Source organism: Erinaceus europaeus, chromosome 10 (assembly GCF_950295315.1).
Source record: "Erinaceus europaeus chromosome 10, mEriEur2.1, whole genome shotgun sequence".
In the NCBI taxonomy this organism is placed as follows: Eukaryota; Metazoa; Chordata; class Mammalia; order Eulipotyphla; family Erinaceidae; genus Erinaceus; species Erinaceus europaeus.
This window is the reverse complement of record NC_080171.1, coordinates 41,433,910-41,454,458: the sequence shown is the minus strand read 5'-3', so window position 1 is coordinate 41,454,458 and position 20,549 is coordinate 41,433,910. Positions and strand designations below refer to the sequence as shown.

The 20,549-nt window shown below is 37.4% G+C and overlaps 1 protein-coding gene across 1 annotated transcript in view; it reads right to left on the bottom strand.

The window, feature by feature from the left end:
- The window catches only part of KDM4C (lysine demethylase 4C), a 397,677-nt gene that overhangs the window by 302,363 nt on the left and 74,765 nt on the right, over positions 1-20,549 (bottom strand). Inside the window, exon 5 of the mRNA XM_060199547.1 lies at positions 15,980-16,173. Coding sequence (XP_060055530.1) covers positions 15,980-16,173 — 194 coding nt within the window. The remainder of the gene's footprint in view (positions 1-15,979; positions 16,174-20,549) is intronic.

Sequence of the window (20,549 nt, the reverse complement as noted above, 5' to 3'; positions counted from 1 at the left end):
TATTGGAAGCTCTTGCCATAGCAATCAGGCAAGAGAAAGAAATCAAAGGAATACAGATTGGAAGGGAAGAAGTCAAACTCTCACTATTTGCAATGACATGATAGTATACATAGAAAAACCTAAAGAATCCAGCAGAAAACTACTGATAGTTATTAGGCAATATAGCAAGGTATCAGGCTACAAAATCAATGTACAAAAATCAGTGGCGGGGAGTCGGGCTGTAGCGCAGCGGGTTAAGCGCAGGTGGCGCAAAACACAAGGACCGGCATAAGGATCCCGGTTCGAACCCCGGCTCCCCACCTGCAGGGAAGTCGCTTCACAGGCGGTGAAGCAGGTCTGCAGGTGTCTATCTTTCTCTCCTCCTCTCTGTCTTCCCCTCCTCTCTCCATTTCTCTCTGTCCTATCCAACAACGACAACAATAATAACTACAACAATAAAACAAGAGCAACAAAAGGGAATAAATAAAATAAATATTAAAAAAAAATCAGTGGCATTTCTCTATGCAAACACTTAAACTGAAGAAGAAGACATCCAGAAATCACTCCCATTCACTGTTTCAACAAAATCAATAAAATACCTAGCAGTGGAGCTGACCAAAGTGAAAGGCTTGTATACTGAAAACTATTGAGTCCCTCTTCAAGGAAATAGAAACTGATACCAAGAAATGGAAAGACATCCCATACTCATGGATTGGGAGAATAAGGTGGGCTCATTGTTCTTAATAGCTGCATAATACTCCATTGTGTATACGTACCACAGCTTTCTCAGCCACTCATCTGTTGTTGGGGACTTGGGTTCCTTCCAGGATTTAGCTATTATGAATTGTGCTGCTATGAACATAGATGTACACACATTTTTTGGTTGGGCATTATGGAATCCTTGGGGTATATCCCCAGGAGAGGAATTACTGGGTCATATAGAAGGTCTATATCTAGCCTTGTGAGAGTGCTTAACACTGTATTCTACTTACATAACCACTGTTAACTAAGCACCGGCATGCCTGCAGGGCATTGGTTTAATCCCCACTGGCTCATGATGTCTTTTTGCTCCACCCCCTCTCATAGTACACCCTGATTTGCACCAGTCACTTTTCGCTTCACCCTCTCTACATCACATCCTGTTTACACCCTACTTGGCAAGTATATATGTAAGGACAGGATTGTGATTATAGTTTTTTTCAGTTAGTTTAGATGGCTTAGATTGTGCTTCCTTCCACATGAACAAAGAAATACTGCGTACAGCTCAGCCATGAGTCTCTGGTCGTCTGTCTCCCAGCCGCAAAGCTAGTCCGGCAAGGAAACAAGAAAAAGCACAAATAAACAGCCTGACTGCACATCTTAAAGACCTAGAAGAAGAATAACAAAGGAACCCTAAAGCAACCAGAAGAACAGAAATCACTAAATTGAGGGAAGAAATAAATAGCATTGAAAATAAGACAACCATACAAAAGATCAACGAAAGTAAATGTTGGTTCAGCATATATGAAAAAGATTGTTCATCATGACCAAGTGGGATTTATCCCAGGCATGCAATGTTGGTTTAATATACATAAATCAATCAATGCGATCCACCACTTCAACAAAAGCAAGACCAAAAACCACGCAGTCATATCCATAGATGCAGAAAAATCCTTTGAAAAATACAACATCCCTTTATGATCAAAACACTACAAAAAATGGGAATAGATGGAAAATTCCTGAAGATAGTGGAGTCTATATATAGCAAACCTACAGCCAACATCATACTCAATGGTGAGAAACTGGAAGCATTTCCACTCAGATCAGGTACTAGACAGGGGTGCCCACTATCACCATTACTATTCAACATAGTGTTGGAAGTTCTTGCCATAGCAATCAGGCAGGAGCAAGGAATTAAAGGCATACAGATTAGAAGAGAAGAAGTCAAACTCTCCTTATTTGCAGATGACATGATAGTATACACAGAAAAACCTAAGGAATCCAGCCAGAAGCTTTTGGAAATCATCAGGCAATACAGTAAGGTGTCAGGCTATAAAATTAACATTCAAAAGTCAGTGGCATTCCTCTCTGCAAACATTAAGCTAGAAGAAATTGAAATCCAGAAATCAATTCCTTTTACTATAGCAACAAAAACAATAAAATATCTAGGAGTAAATCTAACCAAAGAAGTGAAAGACTTGTATACTAAAAATTATGAGTCACTACTTAAGGAAATTGAAAAAGACACAAAGAAGTGGAAAGATATTCATTCCATGTTCATGGGTTGGAAGAATTAAAATCATCAAAATGAATATACTACCCAGAGCCACCTACAAATTTAATGCTATCCCCATCAAGATCCCAAGCACATTTTTTAGGAGAATAGAATAAATTCTACAAATGTTTATCTGGAACCAGAAAAGACCTTGAATTGCCAAAACAATCTTGAGAAAAAAAGAACAGAACCGGAGGCATCACACTCCCAGATCTCAAATTGTATTAATGGGCCACTGTCATCAAAACCACTTGGTAATGGAACATAAATAGACACACTGACCAGTGGAATAGAATTGAGAACCCAGAAGTAATCCCCCACACCTGTGACATCTAAGCTTTGACAAAGGGGCCCAGACTATTCAATGGGGAAAGCAGAGTCTCTTCAACAAATGGTGTTGGAAACAATGGGTTGAAACATGCAAAAGAATAAAATTGAACCACTGTATTTCACCAAATACAAAAGTAAATTCCAAGTGGATCAAGGACTTGGATGTTAGACCAGAAACTATCAGATACTTAGAGGAAAATATTGGCAGAACTCTTTTCCGCATAAAATTTAAAGACATTTTCAATGAAACGAATCCAATTACAAAGAAGAGTAAGGCAAGTATAAACCTATGGGACTACATCAAATTAAAAAGCTTCTTCACAGCAAAAGAAACCACTACCCAAACCAAGAGACCCCTCACAGAATGGGAGATCTTTACATGCCATACATCAGACAAGAGGTTAATAACCAGAATATATTAAGAACTTGCAAATCTCAACAAGAAAACAAATAACCCCATCCAAAAATGGGGGGAGGACATGGACAGAATATTCACCACAGAAGAGATCCAAAAGGCTGAGAAACACATGAATAAATGCTCCAAAGTCTCTGATTGTCAGAGAAATGCAAATAAAGACAACACGAGATACCACTTCACTCCTGTGACCCTGCAATTCCTATCCTGGGGATATATCCTAAGGAACCCAACACACCCATCCAAAAAGATCTGTGTACACATATGTTCTTGGCAGCACAATTTGTAATAGCCAAAACCTGGAAGCAACCTAGGTGTCCAACAACAGATGAGTGGCTGAGCAAGTTGTGGCATATATACACAATGGAATACTACTCAGCTGTAAAAAATGGTGACTTCACCATTTTCAGCCGATCTTGGATGGACCTTGAAAAATTCATGTTAAGTGAAATAAGTCAGAAACAGAAGGATGAATATGGGATGATCTCACTCTCAGGCAGAAGTTGAAAAGCAAGATCAGAAAAAAAAACACACAAGTAGAACCTGAAATGGAATTGGCGTTATCGTACCAAAGTAAAAGACTCTGGGGTGGGTGGGTGGGGAGAATACAGGTCCAAGAAGGATGACAGAGGACCTAGTGGGGGTTGTATTGTTATATGGGAAACTGGGGAATGTAATGCACATAGAAACTATTGTACATTCTGTTGAGTGTAAAACATTAATTCCCCAATAAAAAATTTAAAATAAAGTAGGAAGGGGAAGGGAAGAGTGGAAGGGAAGGGGAGGGGAAGGGAAGAAAGGGGAGGGTAGAAGAGGAATCCATGACTGAGGCAGTATTTGGCACTAGAATACAGGACTAAGAAGAACAAGGTCCTGAGTCTCATCCCTGGTGTTGTATGTCAGAGCTATGCTCTGGCTCTTTCTCTCTGTCTCAATAATAAATAGATCATTTGAAAATGGCAAACCAGACCAAAAAAAAAAAAAAAAAGATTTAAGAACTCAGTGGTCATTTTACCAAAGAATTATAAAGTATGGAGGGGTGGGGGGGGTGGGGGGAATAATACAAACAGAACTGCAGGGCCTAAAGGATACTTTGAATACAGTTCAGGTTGAGACCTTTATGATAAAGACCCTCCAGAAACTGGGAATAGAAGGACCATTCCTCAACATAATAAAGGCCATTTACAATAATTCTACAGCTAACATCATTCTCAATGGGAGAAAAGCTGAAAGCTTTCCCCCTAAAATCTGCAACCAGATAAGGATCTTCATTGCTACTCAACATAGTTTTCAAAGTCCTCGCCACTTAATCAGACAGGAGATACCAAAAGCATACAAACTAGAAAAGAAGAAATTAAACTATCACTCTTTACTGATAACATATTATACCTACAGAACACCAAAGACTACCAAAAAGGCTACTAGAAATAATAAATTCAATAAAGTACCAGAAATTTCTGTATACAAAACGAGGGGGAAAAAAAAAGACTCAATCTCACTGACAATTGAACCCAAAAAGATAAACTATCTTGGGGTGAATCTTACAAAGGAGGTGAAGGCCTTTAACAATGGAAACTATAAGACATTGCTAAAATAAAGGACAGACAGAAGTGGATTGTTGTTCCTGGATTGGAAGAATAAACATTATTAAAATGTACAATTTAGATGCAATCTCTATCAATTGTCAAAAAAAAAGTCTAACAACTTGTCCAAAAATGTGTGGAACCACAAAAGGCCAAAAACTGGAAAAGCACTTCTAAGAAAAAAGGAAAACTATGGAGGTATCATGCTCCTAAACTTCAGTTTATAGTATAAAAAAATAGTAATCAAAACAGCATGGTACTGGAAATAAAAATGGACAACTGACTAATGGAGCAGAATCAAAAGCCCATAAATGAGCCCACACATGTACAACCACCTAGTATATGACAAAGGTGCTAAAACCATTCAATGGGGTAAAGAAGGTCTCTTCAACAGATGGTGCTATGAAAATTGGACAGCCATATATAGAAAAGTGAAACCTAACACCAACACCAAGGTCAAATCAAAATGGACTAAAGACCTAGATATCTGAACAGAAATTCTAATAACAGTTATAGAAGAAAATGTTGGTAAAACCTTGCAGAACCTTCACATCAAAGATGTATTTCGAGACTCAACCACCTGGCACAGGAAATGAAATAAATAAATAAATAAATAAATAGCATGAATAAATAAATGAGATTACATGAAACTATAAAGCTTTTTTATTTATGTTTAAAATTACAGGGTATAGTTCCACACCACACCCACCACCAAAGGGAATTTTCTGCCTTACTTTTTTCACCACTCCCCTCACCAAAGGTAAAATTAAAAAAAAAAAGAGAGAGAGAGAGAGAGAACTGCACGAGGGTGACTAGGCAATCAAGCAAATGGGAGAAAAACTTTGCACATCACACAAACAACTTATTCATCTATACAAAATTGTTACAGATGTATAAAAGAAGTAAAGATAATCCAATAAAAAGTGGGCCAAAGACTTAAAGTTTTATTTTTTAATATTTATTTTTACTTATTATTGTAATTTTATTGTATTATTATTATTACCAGGGCACTGCTCAGCTCTGGATTACGATGGTGCAGAGGGGATTGAAACTAGGACTTGAGCCTTCAGCATGAGTCTCTTTGCATAACCACTAGGCTATCTATCACCACCTAGACAGAAAGAACTTTGTGAAAAAGAAATAAGCATGGTCCACAGACACATGAAATGCTACCCTTCACTCATCATTAGATAAATGCAAATTAAAACTACACTGAGAGAGTCAGGCAATAGTGCAAAGGGTTAAGCACATGTGGTGCAAAGCGCAGGGACCGGTGTAAGGATCCCAGTTTGAGCCCCCGGCTCCCCACCTGCAGGGGAGTCGCTTCACAGGTGGTGAAGCAGGTCTGCAGGTGTCTTTATCTCCCCCTCTCTGTCTTCCCCTCCTCTTTCTATTACTCTCTATCCTATTCAACAACAACATCAATAACAACAATAATAACTACAACAACAATGAAAAAAAAACCAGGGAAACAAAAGGAAAAATAAATAAATATATATATAAAAAAACTACACTGAGACTGTAAAGTGGGGGGGGGGGGACATTTCTGATAAGGTTTGAGTGCCGTGTTTCTTTCCTTCTGTTTAGTATTCAGAGCCGCAGCTGATTCATATCCATCGTGAACACTTTCCTGTGTAACTGCATTGACTATCAACTGGTGTACTTCTTCCTCAAACATCCAGAGTACTTTAGTCCACCTTTATTTTCAGACTTCTCACTTCTTCTTGCATATACTGGTTTCCTTATCCATGAATTTTCAGAGAACTGTCAGTCACTTTGGGACAGAAAGTTGGACTTACTGATTTTTTTCTTCCCCCTTAGCTTCTGTCTTTTTTTTTTTTTTCCTTTTCTTTCTTTTTCCTCCAGGGTTATCGCTGAGGCTTGGTGACTCCACTGCTCCTGAATGCCATTTCTTCTTTTTTCCTTTTTTTTTTTTTCCCCTATTTGATTCTATCTGACAGAGAAATGGAGAGGGGAATAGATAGATACGAAGGGAGAGAAAAATTTAAAAAAAAAAAATACAGTGAGATATCATCTCATACCTGAGAGAACAGCTTATATCAACAAATCAGGAAATGACAGATGTTGGAGACGTTGCAGAGAAAAGGGAACTCAGCTACATTACTGGTGGGAATACAAACTAGTACAGCCCCTTTGGAAGACTGTATGAATAGTCATTAAACAAACAAAAATGTAATTACCTTGTGCTCTAGAAATACCACTTTTAGGCATTTATCCAGTAGACAAACAATAATTAGAAGGGTCATATGCACACCTATGTTCATAGCTAAGTCATGTCAAATATAAGTATAGGTATAAAAATACAGTACTTAAGTTTTATAACACTGTAAACCAATATTAACTCAATTTCTTTAAAGTGTTAACAATAAAAGATAATGTAGATGTTAAAAACTGTACTCAAACTTTGCCTCCCTTGTTCTCATCCCAGCAGTGGTAATTTTCTTTTTGGGTTTGGTTTGGTTAGGTCCGGTCCAGTCCGGTTCGGTTCGGTTTGGTTAAGCAGTGAGACGGTAAAATAGACCACAGCACCAAAACTTCCTTCAATGTGGTGGGGGACCCAAACCTGAACTGTGCTATCCTAGCAGTTCTTATCTGCTAGGTTTGATACACAAAACACACTTATCTCTTGACAGATTTTAAAGCAAAGCTTCACTAAAGGGGACAGAATCTAAATAAGATATCTACCTGAAGAATCACCACCAATTATCTGTAGGAAAAGAAAAATCCTCTGCCGAGGTAAAACTCATTCTTTCTAAAATGTAGGGTTTTAATTCTGACTTCAAATGAATTGGTAAGCACAATCCCTGACATATATAAAAGGACTTTATTAAATGAAGTGGAGTGATTAAAAACAGGTAGCATACTTCACAACCCTAGTCAAGCCAAACTCCTTTAAAAGTAAGCTTTTTGTGGTCATCAGTAGGAACATTGGGGTGTTCCTACTGATGACCACAGAATGTGAGCTCAGATCTACAGGGATACAGAGGTCACACAGGCTCCTAAGATGAATATGGGCCCCAGATTAGATCAAACTGATGGGGTTTACAGTCAACAATATTTATACACCTTTCCCGTATTAGGGAGCTACTCTTTTCCCTGATCCAGCTTTCTGGTCCTTTTTCCAGCCATGACATCATCTCCCCAGACAATAACTTGGATCCACCTGCATATCAGATTTCAGGCTCAGGGGTGAAAAGAAAAGAAAAGAAAAGAAAAGAAAAGAAAAGAAAAGAAAAGAAAAGAAAAGAAAAGAAAAGGAAAGGAAAGGAAAGGAAAGGAAAGGAAAGAAAAGAAAACTAGTATAGCCTACTAGCTATCTACAGAACAGAGACAACCCCCCCACCACCACCACTCTTCATCTGCACTACTCCAGCCTTTAGGTTCATGATTACTCAACAACTTGTTTGGCTTTATATGCTAACTCTCTTTTCAGACGCCAGGTTCCAGATGCTAGCATGAGCCAACCAGACTTCCCTGGACAGACAACCCCCCCAATGTGTCCTGGAGTACCACTTTCCCAGAACCCCACCCCACTAGGGAAAGAGAGAGACAGGCTGGGAGTATGGATCAAGCTGTAATCGCCCATGTTCAGCAGGGAAGCAATTACAGAAGCCAGACCTTCCACCTTCTGCATCCCCAATGACCTTGGGTCCATACTCCAGAGGGGTAAAGAATAGGAAAGCTATCAAGGGAGGAGATGGGATACGGAGTTCTGGTGGTGGGAACTGTGTGGAGTTATACGCCTCTTATCCTATGGTTTTGTCAGTGTTTCCTTTTTATAAATAAATAATAGTAAGCTTTTTAAATAATCAATACACATACATAACATTTATAAATCTACTTATTAATTTATTTTTATATAAATTTATAATTTGCAAGCCTTCCTATCAAAGTGTGCTCATAGAGTCATGTTCCTATGTGCACAAGTCAAAGAATCATTTTCCCAAAAAGAAAAATTAAATAATATACATATCCCACAAAATGTTATCCAAACAGCAAAACTAAACAGTCTGAAATAGAGGGAAATAAATATGGAGTAAAAGATAAGCTAAGCAAAATAATTTGTAAACTAATATATCATAGTAATTTGCAAAGCTAATAATAACATTTGTTTCCCCTGAACTACAAGGTGAGTAAATTTATATTAATCTTCTGGTTCTTCACTGAATGTTATGGACTTGACTCAATAATTTCTTTTCATTTGAAGGAAATTCTGTGGTTCTGGTAAGTGGTAGTAACTTTCAGGGTAAGAGTAACAAGGAAATAGGAGACATCCTAAAGGAATTTACAACCCCTGTTATGTTTACAAGGAGCATGGGGATAAATAAATTAATGTAAGCTCTGAGATCTTGTATAAGAGGCCACTGTTAGCAGTTGATAAAAGGGCATTACAATTCTTCACTTCAGGGAGGGAAAAGGTGAATTTACTTACAAAATCAAACAATAGAAATCACTGATCCTTCCTCTGGAGAACTCTGTGATGAGCTAGGGTTTGCAGAGCTCACTGTAGACTGAGGAAAGTTTATATATGCCTGTGTGTTAGAGGGCCCAAGTTTAAGGGAAGTTCTGGTTTCTAATAAGATCTATCTGAACAGTAAAATTAAAAATATTTGCTCCCGGTTATTGTACTCCCCTCATCCAACAACTGAATACAAAATAAATACCATACTTTTGGGGCATGTTTCCAGTTTTTTTAACCTTTTAATATAATACTATATTTTAAATGTACATAGATAAGCCTAAAGTGTTCAGAATAACTTATGCACCTAATTTAATTAATAATTCAATAAAAATATCTATACAAATCTACTTTTGATGTTAAGAGTAAATTTCCCTAAGAAAAATAATCAAAACTAGAAACAAACCAGTTAATACCAAAATGTCTATGCAAAAATATCAAAATGACACAGCTTAAACCATTATTTAGATTAACAATTGCACTAACATCTATTAATGAATTCTAATTTACTAGTAAGTAAATAAATAAGCAAGTGTGGGGATTAATATCACAAACTATTAATATACTAAGTATTAATATTATCATTTGTTCAACCCTTACAGTAATATTCTGCCAAGGGCCAGGTGGTGGCTAATCGTACACATAACAGTCAGGCAGTAGTGCAGCGGGTTAAGCGCAGATGGTGCAAAGTGCAAGGACCAGCATAAAGATCCCAGTTCAAGCCCCCAGCTCCCCACCTGCAGGGAGGTCGCTTCACACGCAGTGAAGCAGGTCTGCAGGTGTCTTTCTCTCCCCGTCTCTGTCTTCCCCTCCTCTCTTCATTTCTCTCTGTCCTATCCAACGATGACATCAATAACAACAATAATAACTACAACAAGAAAACAACAACAAGGGCAACAAAAGGGAATAAATAAAATAAGTATTAAATATAAAAAAAATTTAGTGCACGAGGATCCAGGTTCAAGCCCCTGGTCCCCCACCTGCAAGGGAAAAACTTCACAAGTGATGAAGCAGGGCTGTAGATGTCTCTGTCTCTCTCTCTCTTTATCTCCCCCATTTCAACTTCTCTATATTTCTATTAAGTAATAAATAAACAAATAATATTTTCCATAGGTTTTTCAACAACCAAAAAAATAATAAAAACTCCAAGTTGACTAGTACTTCACTACTTAGTTATTTCTAACTAGTACTTAATTTTTTCAAATACTTGCTGAGTATCTACTTGTACCAGGCACTAAAGACATACTACTGAACAAGACAAATACCTTCCCCCTGTACAGGAGTATACATTTTAATGGAGGTACACATACTTAGATTAATTTCATGTCAAAGAAAAAACACCTGGATTTCTTTATTTTAAAAAGTAATAACTGAATTCTAAAATTCAATGGCAATCTAATATTTATGTATAAATAAAGTTTCTACTCTAACCCAGGAATAAAAGAAAATAAGTAAGGAGAGAGAGGATTAGATAGGAGGAGTAAGTAGAGGTATAAAGAGATAAAGAGGAAAGATGAATTAAACATCCAGTGGGAGCATTTGATCTGACTGAACCATGCTTTTAACTTATACCAGCTAAATAACTCAAATATTCTTTTCTATTTCTCAAGTTGTCTTTTTATTATTTAGAAACAGTTTTTATCAATCTAAGTTCTATAAAGTCTTACATATAACAGGTGCAATATATATGTATATTCAGTTAATTTATGTATCTATTAAGCATTCATGTCAGGTTTTGTATATACTTTGCATATGACTTTATGTAATCCACACAGTCCCTTAGAAGGAAGATGAGTGCCCAAATCATGAGTACTTCAGGATAGAAAGTGAAGGATAAAATATATACATGGTCTATATGATAATTGCTCAAGAGCACATATTCAGTAAAAAGTTACACCAGAACACAAAGTATAAGACTTTGATGTAAGAACCTATTAAATACTATCAAGCACTAAAATAAGTGATCTTATGAAAAAGCATCAAATTATATCTACCCTAAGTAATCACACTTCTCATTGCTACACAGCATTTTCCTCATCTTTGTTGAATAAAAGTTTTGTTTTCATCTTATGAATACTCTATTTGTCTTCCTCTGTCAAGTACTGAGTCAATCATTTTCTCAGGCTGCTTGGGGAGGTCCAGAAAAAGGAAAGTACGAGACAGTTATTTTAGGACAACAGCAAACTGAAATTTGCTCAGCAGCTGAGAGGTACTAATGACCAAAGATGGGAAGGAGATTAATTTGGCTCAAACATTTTCAGGGGATATGGGGCTGTGGCAGAAGAGCTGCACCCAGTGAAAAGGAGTCAGAGAAGGGTAGGGAGTAGAAGCACAAAAAAAGGTGGTAAACAAAATTTAACCATGTCCAAATTGGTACACCGATCCTTAAATTTGCTAAAGCATACAAGGCAAAGCTCTTTCCTCATTTTAGATGTCAATATATAAGATATATTCAACAAACCTCAACCTCTTTCATTTCCCACTGAGTAAATCCGAAAGTCTCTTACTGTGTCTGCATGTGATCTCTGAAAGAAGAATTCAAAGAATCATCTAAATTCTATATCCTCCAGCAATTAACCACTATCAAACATTACGCTTGGAAAAGAAAACTATTTGTTCTTCAAATTCTTATTCTATACAGACATATCATTCCAATTCAGGTTTTAAAAATTTAGGTGATGGAAGTAATTTTCAAAAGGGGTGGAGGTGATAGCATAATTGTTATGCAGAGAAATATTCATGCCTGAGAGTAAAGTCCCAGGTTCAATCCACCTGAACCACCATAATCTAGAGCTGAGCAGTGCTGGGGGTGGGGGGGACACACACACAATAATTATGAATGCTTGTATGGTACTTTAGAATTCATAAAAACTCTTTTAAACAGACTATATCGCTGAACCCTCATAGCAATCCTATAAGTAAACAGAGAATAAATCACGCCTCCAGTTGGCAGTTTAACTCATGATGAAAGAAAGTGTAGTGATTTGCCTTAAGTCATTCAGCTGCTAAGTGACAGGCTGGAATTTTCACATAGGTCTTCTAGATCCAAAGTCAATATTCATTCCAAGAAAATAAATACTTTACCACTTACTACCAAAGCAGTTTTCTATCTACTTACTTTAAGCTTTCTTCGCCCTTAAACCTTTATGCCAGATAAGGCTGAATAAATCACCAACTCCTCTCAAGTCTCATCAGTACAAACATGTTTTCACAAACACTTACTTGGCAAAATCTGCCACATATAATGCCCATAAAAGTATGTTTCAAGGCTTCTACCTAGAGCTATATATATCTACAGCTATACAGAAGTCTCAGAAAACCTGGTATACTTAAGTATTTGCATTTTAGGCAAAAACTTTCACTAAATATTCTATGGATTTCTTTGTCTGCCCTTAAACAAAACGACAAAACTATTTAACATATCCCTTCATCCTAAGCAAGTATTATTTACAGAACATAAAAAGGGAGAGCTGAAGAAAAGCAACAAAAGCTCAAGATTGGCAACAGTTCACTGCGATACAGCACTTGCTTGGTTATGGCCATGACCCAGGTTAAAGCCTGACCTCTAATATAGTAAGAAAAGCTTCAGTGATGTAGTATCTTTCTTTCTGTTTCTGTGTTTCTATCTCTAAAAGTTATACTTGAGCAGTGAAGCCCCAGTGACAGCAACCACCACCAAAAAGAAAATAACAATAATAATAAAGAAATAAAAGTTTAATGCCAACCTCTCAAGCCAGGAAAATAGAAAACAACACATTGAGGGGATCAAATTGAGGGGAAAGCACAGGAGAATGTACCTCCTAAAAAAGTGTAAAAGCAACTTTCTAAAATTCAACTCAACAAGAAAAGACCAGAAAAGCAGAGAGCCTAGTGGGGGATGTATTGTTATGTAGAAAACTGAGAAATGTTATGCATGTACAAACTATTGTATTTACTGTTGAATGTAAAACATTAATTCCCCAATAAAGAAATTAAAAAAAAAAAAAAAAAAGAAAGAAAAGACCGGGGAAAAAAGACTCATCTTAACACACACGTACACGTACAACTATGTAAGATCCAGTGACCCACTCATTTTGTAAAGTAACTAAAAATATTCCTACAATTCTAATCTCAATAACAGAAATGAATTGCTAAAGATCATCCTGATTAGCCTTCCAATATGATGGGTGAGAAAGCAAGTGTCCTCAGAAGTATGTTCCTGACAGGAAGCCATGCAGTTAATATCAGAGTAAGTTATTGACCTAATATACACACTGGTAACCAAGCATGGCCTAACTCCCAATATTTATATGGATTTGTCATGGTTCTACCAAGTTTCAAAGTACACTTCAAATATGTCATAATCATTAAAATGAGTTTTAATGACAGCGGAACTTACCTCAAACTTATTTACAATGAACTTTTAGGAATCTACTGGGGAATATCCTTATAAACATTTATTGTGTGGGGGTAGATAGCATAATGGTTATGCAAAGAGACTCTCTACGTGAGGCACCAAAATCCCAGGTTCAATCCCCCACACCACTATAAGCCAGAGCTGAGCAGTGCTCTGGTAAAAAAAAAAAAAAAAAAAAAAAAAGAATCATTTATTGTTTATCTATTCTTACAGTAATATTTGTAGAAAAAGTAAAATACAGGTTAGCTGTCATAACTCACCGCTATTTTTATGATTAAAAAATTTATGATGGGGAGTTGGGCTGTAGCGCAGCGGGTTAAGCGCAGGTGGCGTAAAGCGCAAGGACTGGCGTAAGGTTCCCGGTTCGAGCCCCCAGCTCCCCACCTGCAGGGGAGTTGCTTCACAGGTGGTGAAGCAGATCTGCAGGTGTCTGTCTTTCTCTCCCCCTCTCTGTCTTCCCCTCCTCGCTCCATTTCTCTCTGTCCTATCCAACAACAATGACATCAATAACTACAACAATGAAACAACAAGGGCAACAAAAGGGAATCAATAAAATAAATTTAAAATTAAAAAAAAAAATTTATGATGAGGGTTGGGTGGTAACACAGTGGGTTAAGCACACGTGACGCCAAGCGAAAGGACAAGCATAAGAATCCTGGTTCGAGCCCCTGACTCCCCACCTGCATGAGAGTCGCTTCACAGGAGGTGAAGCAGGTCTGCAAGTGTCTATCTTTCTCTCCCCCGTCTTCCCTTCTGCTCTCCATTTCTCTGTCCTATCCAACAACAATGACATTAGTAACAACAATGATAATAACTACCACAACAATAAAAAAAACAAAGGCAACAAAAGGAGGGGAAAGCACATTAAAAAAATAAATAAGTAAATAAATTTATGATCAGAGTAAGGGGCCAGGTGGTGGCGCACCTGGTTGAGCATACATGCTACAATGTGCAAAGACACAGGTTCAAGCCTCCAGTCCCCACCTGCAGGGAGAAAGCTTCACAAGTGGTGACGCAGTGCTGCAGGTGTCTCTCTGTCTCTCTCCCTCTTTATCTCCCCCTTCCCTCTCGACTTCTGACTTTCTCTATCCAATAAATAAAGATAATTGTTGGGCATTACGCCCTGCTCAATCATTGATGCTATGGTCTATTTACATAATCATTGTTTTGCCTGAGACCCACCCTAACTGCAGGGTATTGGTTTATCCCATTGGTTAGAACCTTAGCAACAGCTTAGAAAGATGAGGGAAGAGATTCACAAACAGAAAGTTTAAGAGTACATATTATCATTAAAGAACTCCTTTCCTTATGCCCAAAGAATAATATATTAGTTTCAGGATTGATGTCAACACTCTTCTAGCCATTACATACAAAAGGAAATGGTCCCTTATTTAAATATGGTTGCACGAGAAGACCATTAAGATTATCTGTTATGCTGGCTGAGTACCCGTTATAATGTTCAAGGACCCAGATTCAAGCCCCTGGTCCCCACCTGCTATGAGTGGCTTAGAGGGACATATGGAGATAGTTATGATGTCATTAATGGCTTAGAGGGAAAGAGAGGATTGAACCAGAAAAAGATAGGGCAACTTTGTATAAATGTGAACAGATGGTTGCAGAAAAGATGGTTGGTCCATGTCTACAACTTTAGGGGAACTGTGGTAGATTGCAGTGGGGAGAGTGAGGATTCAGAACTCTGGTGGTGGGAATGGTGTAGATTCAAACCCCTGTTGACATGTAATTCTGTAATATAAAAAAATAAAAAATAGGTAGTACAGCAGGTACCACATGGTGCGAAGCACAAGGACCGGCATAAGGATCCCGGTTCAAGCCCCACATCCCTATCTGCAGGTGAGTCCCTTAACAGGCAGTGAAGCAAGTATGCAGGTGTCTGTCTTTCTCTCCCCCTCTCTGTCTTCCCCTCCTCTCTCCATTTCTCTCTGTCCTAGCTAGCAATGACAATAATAGTAACTACAACAATAAAAACCACAAGGGCAACAAAAGGGAAAGTAATTAAATAAAATTTAAAAAATTAAAAAATAAATAAATAAATTTTTAAATGATTCACAAGTAGTAAAGCAGGGCTGCAGGTGTCTCTGTCTCTCTCCGTCCCTATCATCTCCTTCTCCCTCTTGATTTCTGGCTGTCTCTACTGAATAAATAAAGATAATAAAAAAACTAATATCATTTGATACTCAACATTCATAAAGTCAATTTTAACTCCTGACTACCTCCTACAAACCTTCTACCCAATTCTCAGAGAAGTCAAAGTGCCTAAAAATTTCTTGAAGAATAAAGTATCAACTAATGGCCCAAAATATAGCCTGTCGGCAACATTACACATAAAAGTCATAACTAACTTTATGGATTTGAGAAAAACTTGGGAACAAAGTGGCATACAATTATTATAGGTTTTTGTTGTCTAAATGCTTTCTTACATTTCATATAAATCTGAACCCAACAATAAGGTGAGTGTGGGGGATGCTTTTCAGTAGATTCATATTGCCAACTTTCAAAACTACAAAACAAATAAATAACTTGCCAAGATTTGGGCTCTCCAAAGTGGAGATAATTAATGCTGTAGAGGTCCATATCCTCAGTGTGCCACGCAAAAGTGGTTTTCCACATGCCAAAATAGAGATAAGGGGTATTTACACCTTCAATAGAAATACCGCACTCTTCCTCAACCACATCCAAGACTGTATTTAGTCGAGCTATGTTCCATTCATCCACACCCTGGAAGCAGGAGAAAGAAGAAAAAGTTAATAAACTAATAAAGAAAACATTTATTCATAAAACCTATCCAACTTCAATTTTCAAATACAATATATCTACAAAAATTATTACATTGTATATTTTATTCACTTAGAAATTAAAAATAAAATATTTTGATATATTTATCCCTTATTAATCCAAGATTCTGATCAGCCTATTTACTTTATATATAATATCAGATGTTAGTGTAAAATTATACATCCCTGATTACAAGTGGGAATCTGATGTAAGCCCTCAATACCTAACCTGATGTTGGGGGGGGGGGGAGAAATTACTGATTCACAGTATGTCTCATATGTGTGCTTACATCTCTGGCATGCCTTTCTATTTTGAGTTTTCTGCTTTTCAATTTGTGTATTTGTACATTACCATTTAAGTCATATTCAACATCAGACATCATCTCAAGATACCAAGAGTTAAATATGTCTTTTGTCACCCCTGTCTCATTCTTATCCAACTTCAATTTTCAAATGCAATGTATCGCCTTTGAACAATTCAACTCTAATTATTAGAAAAACACTTAGCATTATTCTCAGTCATAAATCATTATGCAAAATATTACTCCTCCTTCAACTATCAACTGCTTGTGCTGATCAGAAATCTTGAACACAAAATAACTGCTAAAAATACCTATACAAACATCAGCAAAACTGTGGGAACAATGTAAATGGTAGAATAAAGGGAAAAGTTAGAGGCATTAATATAAAAAAGTTAAGGTGAATGGAATTCAAACTCACAGTGACAGAAAATTTGTAGGTTATACAGGCTCTATGCTAAATATTAATATACATGGGCCCTGGGTCAAATTGATGTGTTAAACAGTTCATTGTACTTAAACTTCTGCCCTAACCCAGTTTTCTAGTTCTAGTCTCAACTCTAACTACATTGTCCCAGACAATACTTTGAGTCTACCTCTATATTAGCTATCAAGCTCAAGCAAAAATTATTAGTCATGGGTCCCTAGAAACATAACTAAAACAGACTTCCTAGCTTCTCTCCACCTTTAAGTCCCTATTCTCGCCTGCTCTATTCCTACTTTCTGGTTCCTACTTATTAAACATTTTGTCCTGCCTCATAACTTATTGCCTTTTCAGACATCAAGTTGCAAATATTACTATAATTTCATCCTGAACTCTATCGGCAGACAACTTCACCAATGTGTCCCGGAACCTCACCTCTCCAAAGTCCTACTTCACTAGGGAAAGATAGAAACAGGCTGGGGGTATGAATCAACCTGCCAATAATCATGTCTAGCAGAGAAGCAATGACAAAGGTCATATCTTCCACACTCTGCACCTCAAAAAGAATTTTTTATAATTATTTATTTATTTATTCTCATTTGTTGCCCTTTTGTTTTATCATTGTAGATATTATTGATGTCGTTGTTGGATAGGACAGAGAGAAATCAAGAGATGGGGAAGACAGAGAGGGGGAGAGAAAGACAGACACCTGCAGACCTGCTTCACCGCCTGTCAAGCGACTCCCCTGCAGGTGGGGAGCCGGGGGCTCAAACTGGGATTCTTATGCTGGTTCTTGCGCTTTGCACCACATGCATTTAACCCGCTGCGCTACTGCCCAACTCCCTCAAAAAGAATTTTGATCCATACTCCCAGTAAGGAAGATATGTTAGAGTAAGGTAACTAGGGGAAGTCTAAAACTCAACTCCATCAGGACCCAGAGAGGGCGGAGGAAAAAGGAAAGACATTCAGAAGTAGTGATAGGCGTAGGTGTGACTTAAGGAAGAGAAAACAGCACCATAGGAAAAGTGGGCAAAAATACAGATAGACAGAACAGATAACAATCACCCCATATCTCTGACCTTGGGAGACCCACTGCAGCTTCTATTGCAGGGAAAGGGGACACAGAACTCTGGCTATGGGAATGATATGAAACTGTACCCCTATTAATTTGTAATTTTGTAAGTCACTAATTAAAAAAAATTAAGGTGAGGGCCTTAAATTTTCATCAAGTAGAGCACACATGCTGCCATAAGTGAGGATGCAGGTTCAAGGCCCAGGCCCTCACCTGCAGGGGAGAAGCTTCATGAGTGGTAGACCAGTACTATAGATGTCTCTTCTCTCTCCCTATCTCCTCCACCCCCTCACTTTCCCTGTCTCTCACCCACTATTAGTTCAAGCACCAAACACAAGCAATAATCCTGGTAGTCAAACTACACATATTCAAAATTAATGATTGAAAAAAGTTAAAGTGACAGGAAAATAATCCTGGCATTATTTTAAGTTATCCATCAATTATTAATTCACTAAACATCACAACTGCTTTAAAAAATTTTACCAATGGTGATTTCACCATTTTCAGGCCATCTTGGATGGAGCTTAAAGAAATCATGTTAAGTGAAATAAGTCAGAAATAGAAGGATAAATATGTGATGATCTTATTCACAGGCAGAAGTTGAAAAACAAGATCAGAAGAGAACACTTTAATCAGAACTTGGACTGGAGTTGGTGTATTGCACCAAAGTAAAAGACTCTGGGGTGGGGTGTGAGGGAGTTCAGGTCTTGGAACAGAATGGCAGAGGACCTAGTGGGGGTTGTACTGCTGTGTGGAAAAACGAGAAATGTTATGCATGTACAAACTATTGTAATTTACTGTCAACTGTAAAACATTAATCCCCCAATAAAGGAAAAAAAAATTTACCAACTATGCACTTTCCCCATTTTAAATCTATTATCAGAGATTGGAACCATGTCTATGCATTCATGAGGAAAATGCAATGTCTTTAAATCCATTCCAACCTCTTCATGGTTCTATTAGAGAAGTATTGGGGGGAGGGATGCACCAGATTAAGCACACATAGTACCAAGTGCAAGGACACACACAAGGACTGGGGTTCAAGCCTCCACTCCTCACTTGCAGGAGGGACACTGCACAAGTGGCGAAGCAGTCTACAGGTCTCTCTCTAAAGTAGTCTACATCTCTCTCTCTCTCTCTCTCTCTCTCTCTCTCTCCCCCTCGCTCCTTCCCCCCTCAATTTCTCTCTGTCCTATAAAATAAAATAGAAAGAAAAGAAAAAATAGCCACCAGGAGTGATGGATCAGTAGTACTGGCAACGAGCTGTAGCAATAACCCTAGAGACAAATAATAACTAAAAAGAGATAAGTATGTTAAATTCATTTACATACATTAATAATTATACCAATGAATTCACAAGAACCAGGTCTAATATCTGCCCTAAACTAAGTATTTATAGGGTTGTTCAGTATTCATCTGGGGCTTTAAGTGATTCTCTAATCAATGCACTAATCTCACTTTCTCAAAATTTGGGGTTAGGAAAATTATTTGACATATGAAGCTCTGCCTGATTATAATAGAAAGTGCCAGGGGAAAGAATTTAATTCCCAAATCACCCTAAGTCACCAATGTTTGCATAACTTAAAGTTCACCGTGGGAACTTTGCTACTTGGAAATTGTTCAAAGTATCTTTTTAGAGACAATTCCAGGATCCAACTTATGAAACTTCATAAAAGTTCAAATTATGTAAAATATTTTATCTCACTCTATTTATAGTGAGAGAATCTCTTAACTCTATTCCAATCAGAGTTCAGTCCAATCACTATATTAATAGCGTCCTATTTAAAAGTCCTATTACTGAAGCAGTGAACCTGAAGTAATAAATGTGTGTCATACGATAGGGATCATTTTTAAGCTAAATAAGCTTGTGAACTTGGGGACAAACTGAAATTCCTACATATGAAGAAATCTTTACTTCTGAATGACATCAACTTTCAAAAACCAACAGAAGTCAGTTTTGTTGATATCTCCAGTCCCGTGGGTCAAAGGAGAAAAGGACAGAGAAGAGAGTGATGGCAAGATTCAGATTTTAGCCCCTCTTCTGCTACTAACCATGGTAACAATTACTGATATTCTCTAAGCTTCCGGTATTCTTTGCAAAAATGAGGGCAATGTGTTAATTCCCAGAGTTGCTCACAGTACTGCATAAGCTAGAAGATTTTTAAAAATTTCAGAATATAAAAGTTATAAGATTACTTAGAAATGATATCTCCACTATTCTCTAGTAAATGTCACTCCCCAGAATAACAGTAGAACCATAAAAGCTGAAGAGCACACTGTTAAAATCCTCTATCCCTTCCTATCCCCTCATTCACTCCCTCTGATAAACACCACATCTGTCACAGGAATCCAAGAATTGCTTTTATTATTTTGATTATTTATATTCCAAATCTAGTAACTGCAGTCCCTGACTTAAATCACTTAGCACAATCACATCTCACTCCAGCCATGTTGCCATAAAAGGCACAATAACTAACCTCTAAGTATATATGACACAGGTTCTTTATCCAATCACCTGTGAATAG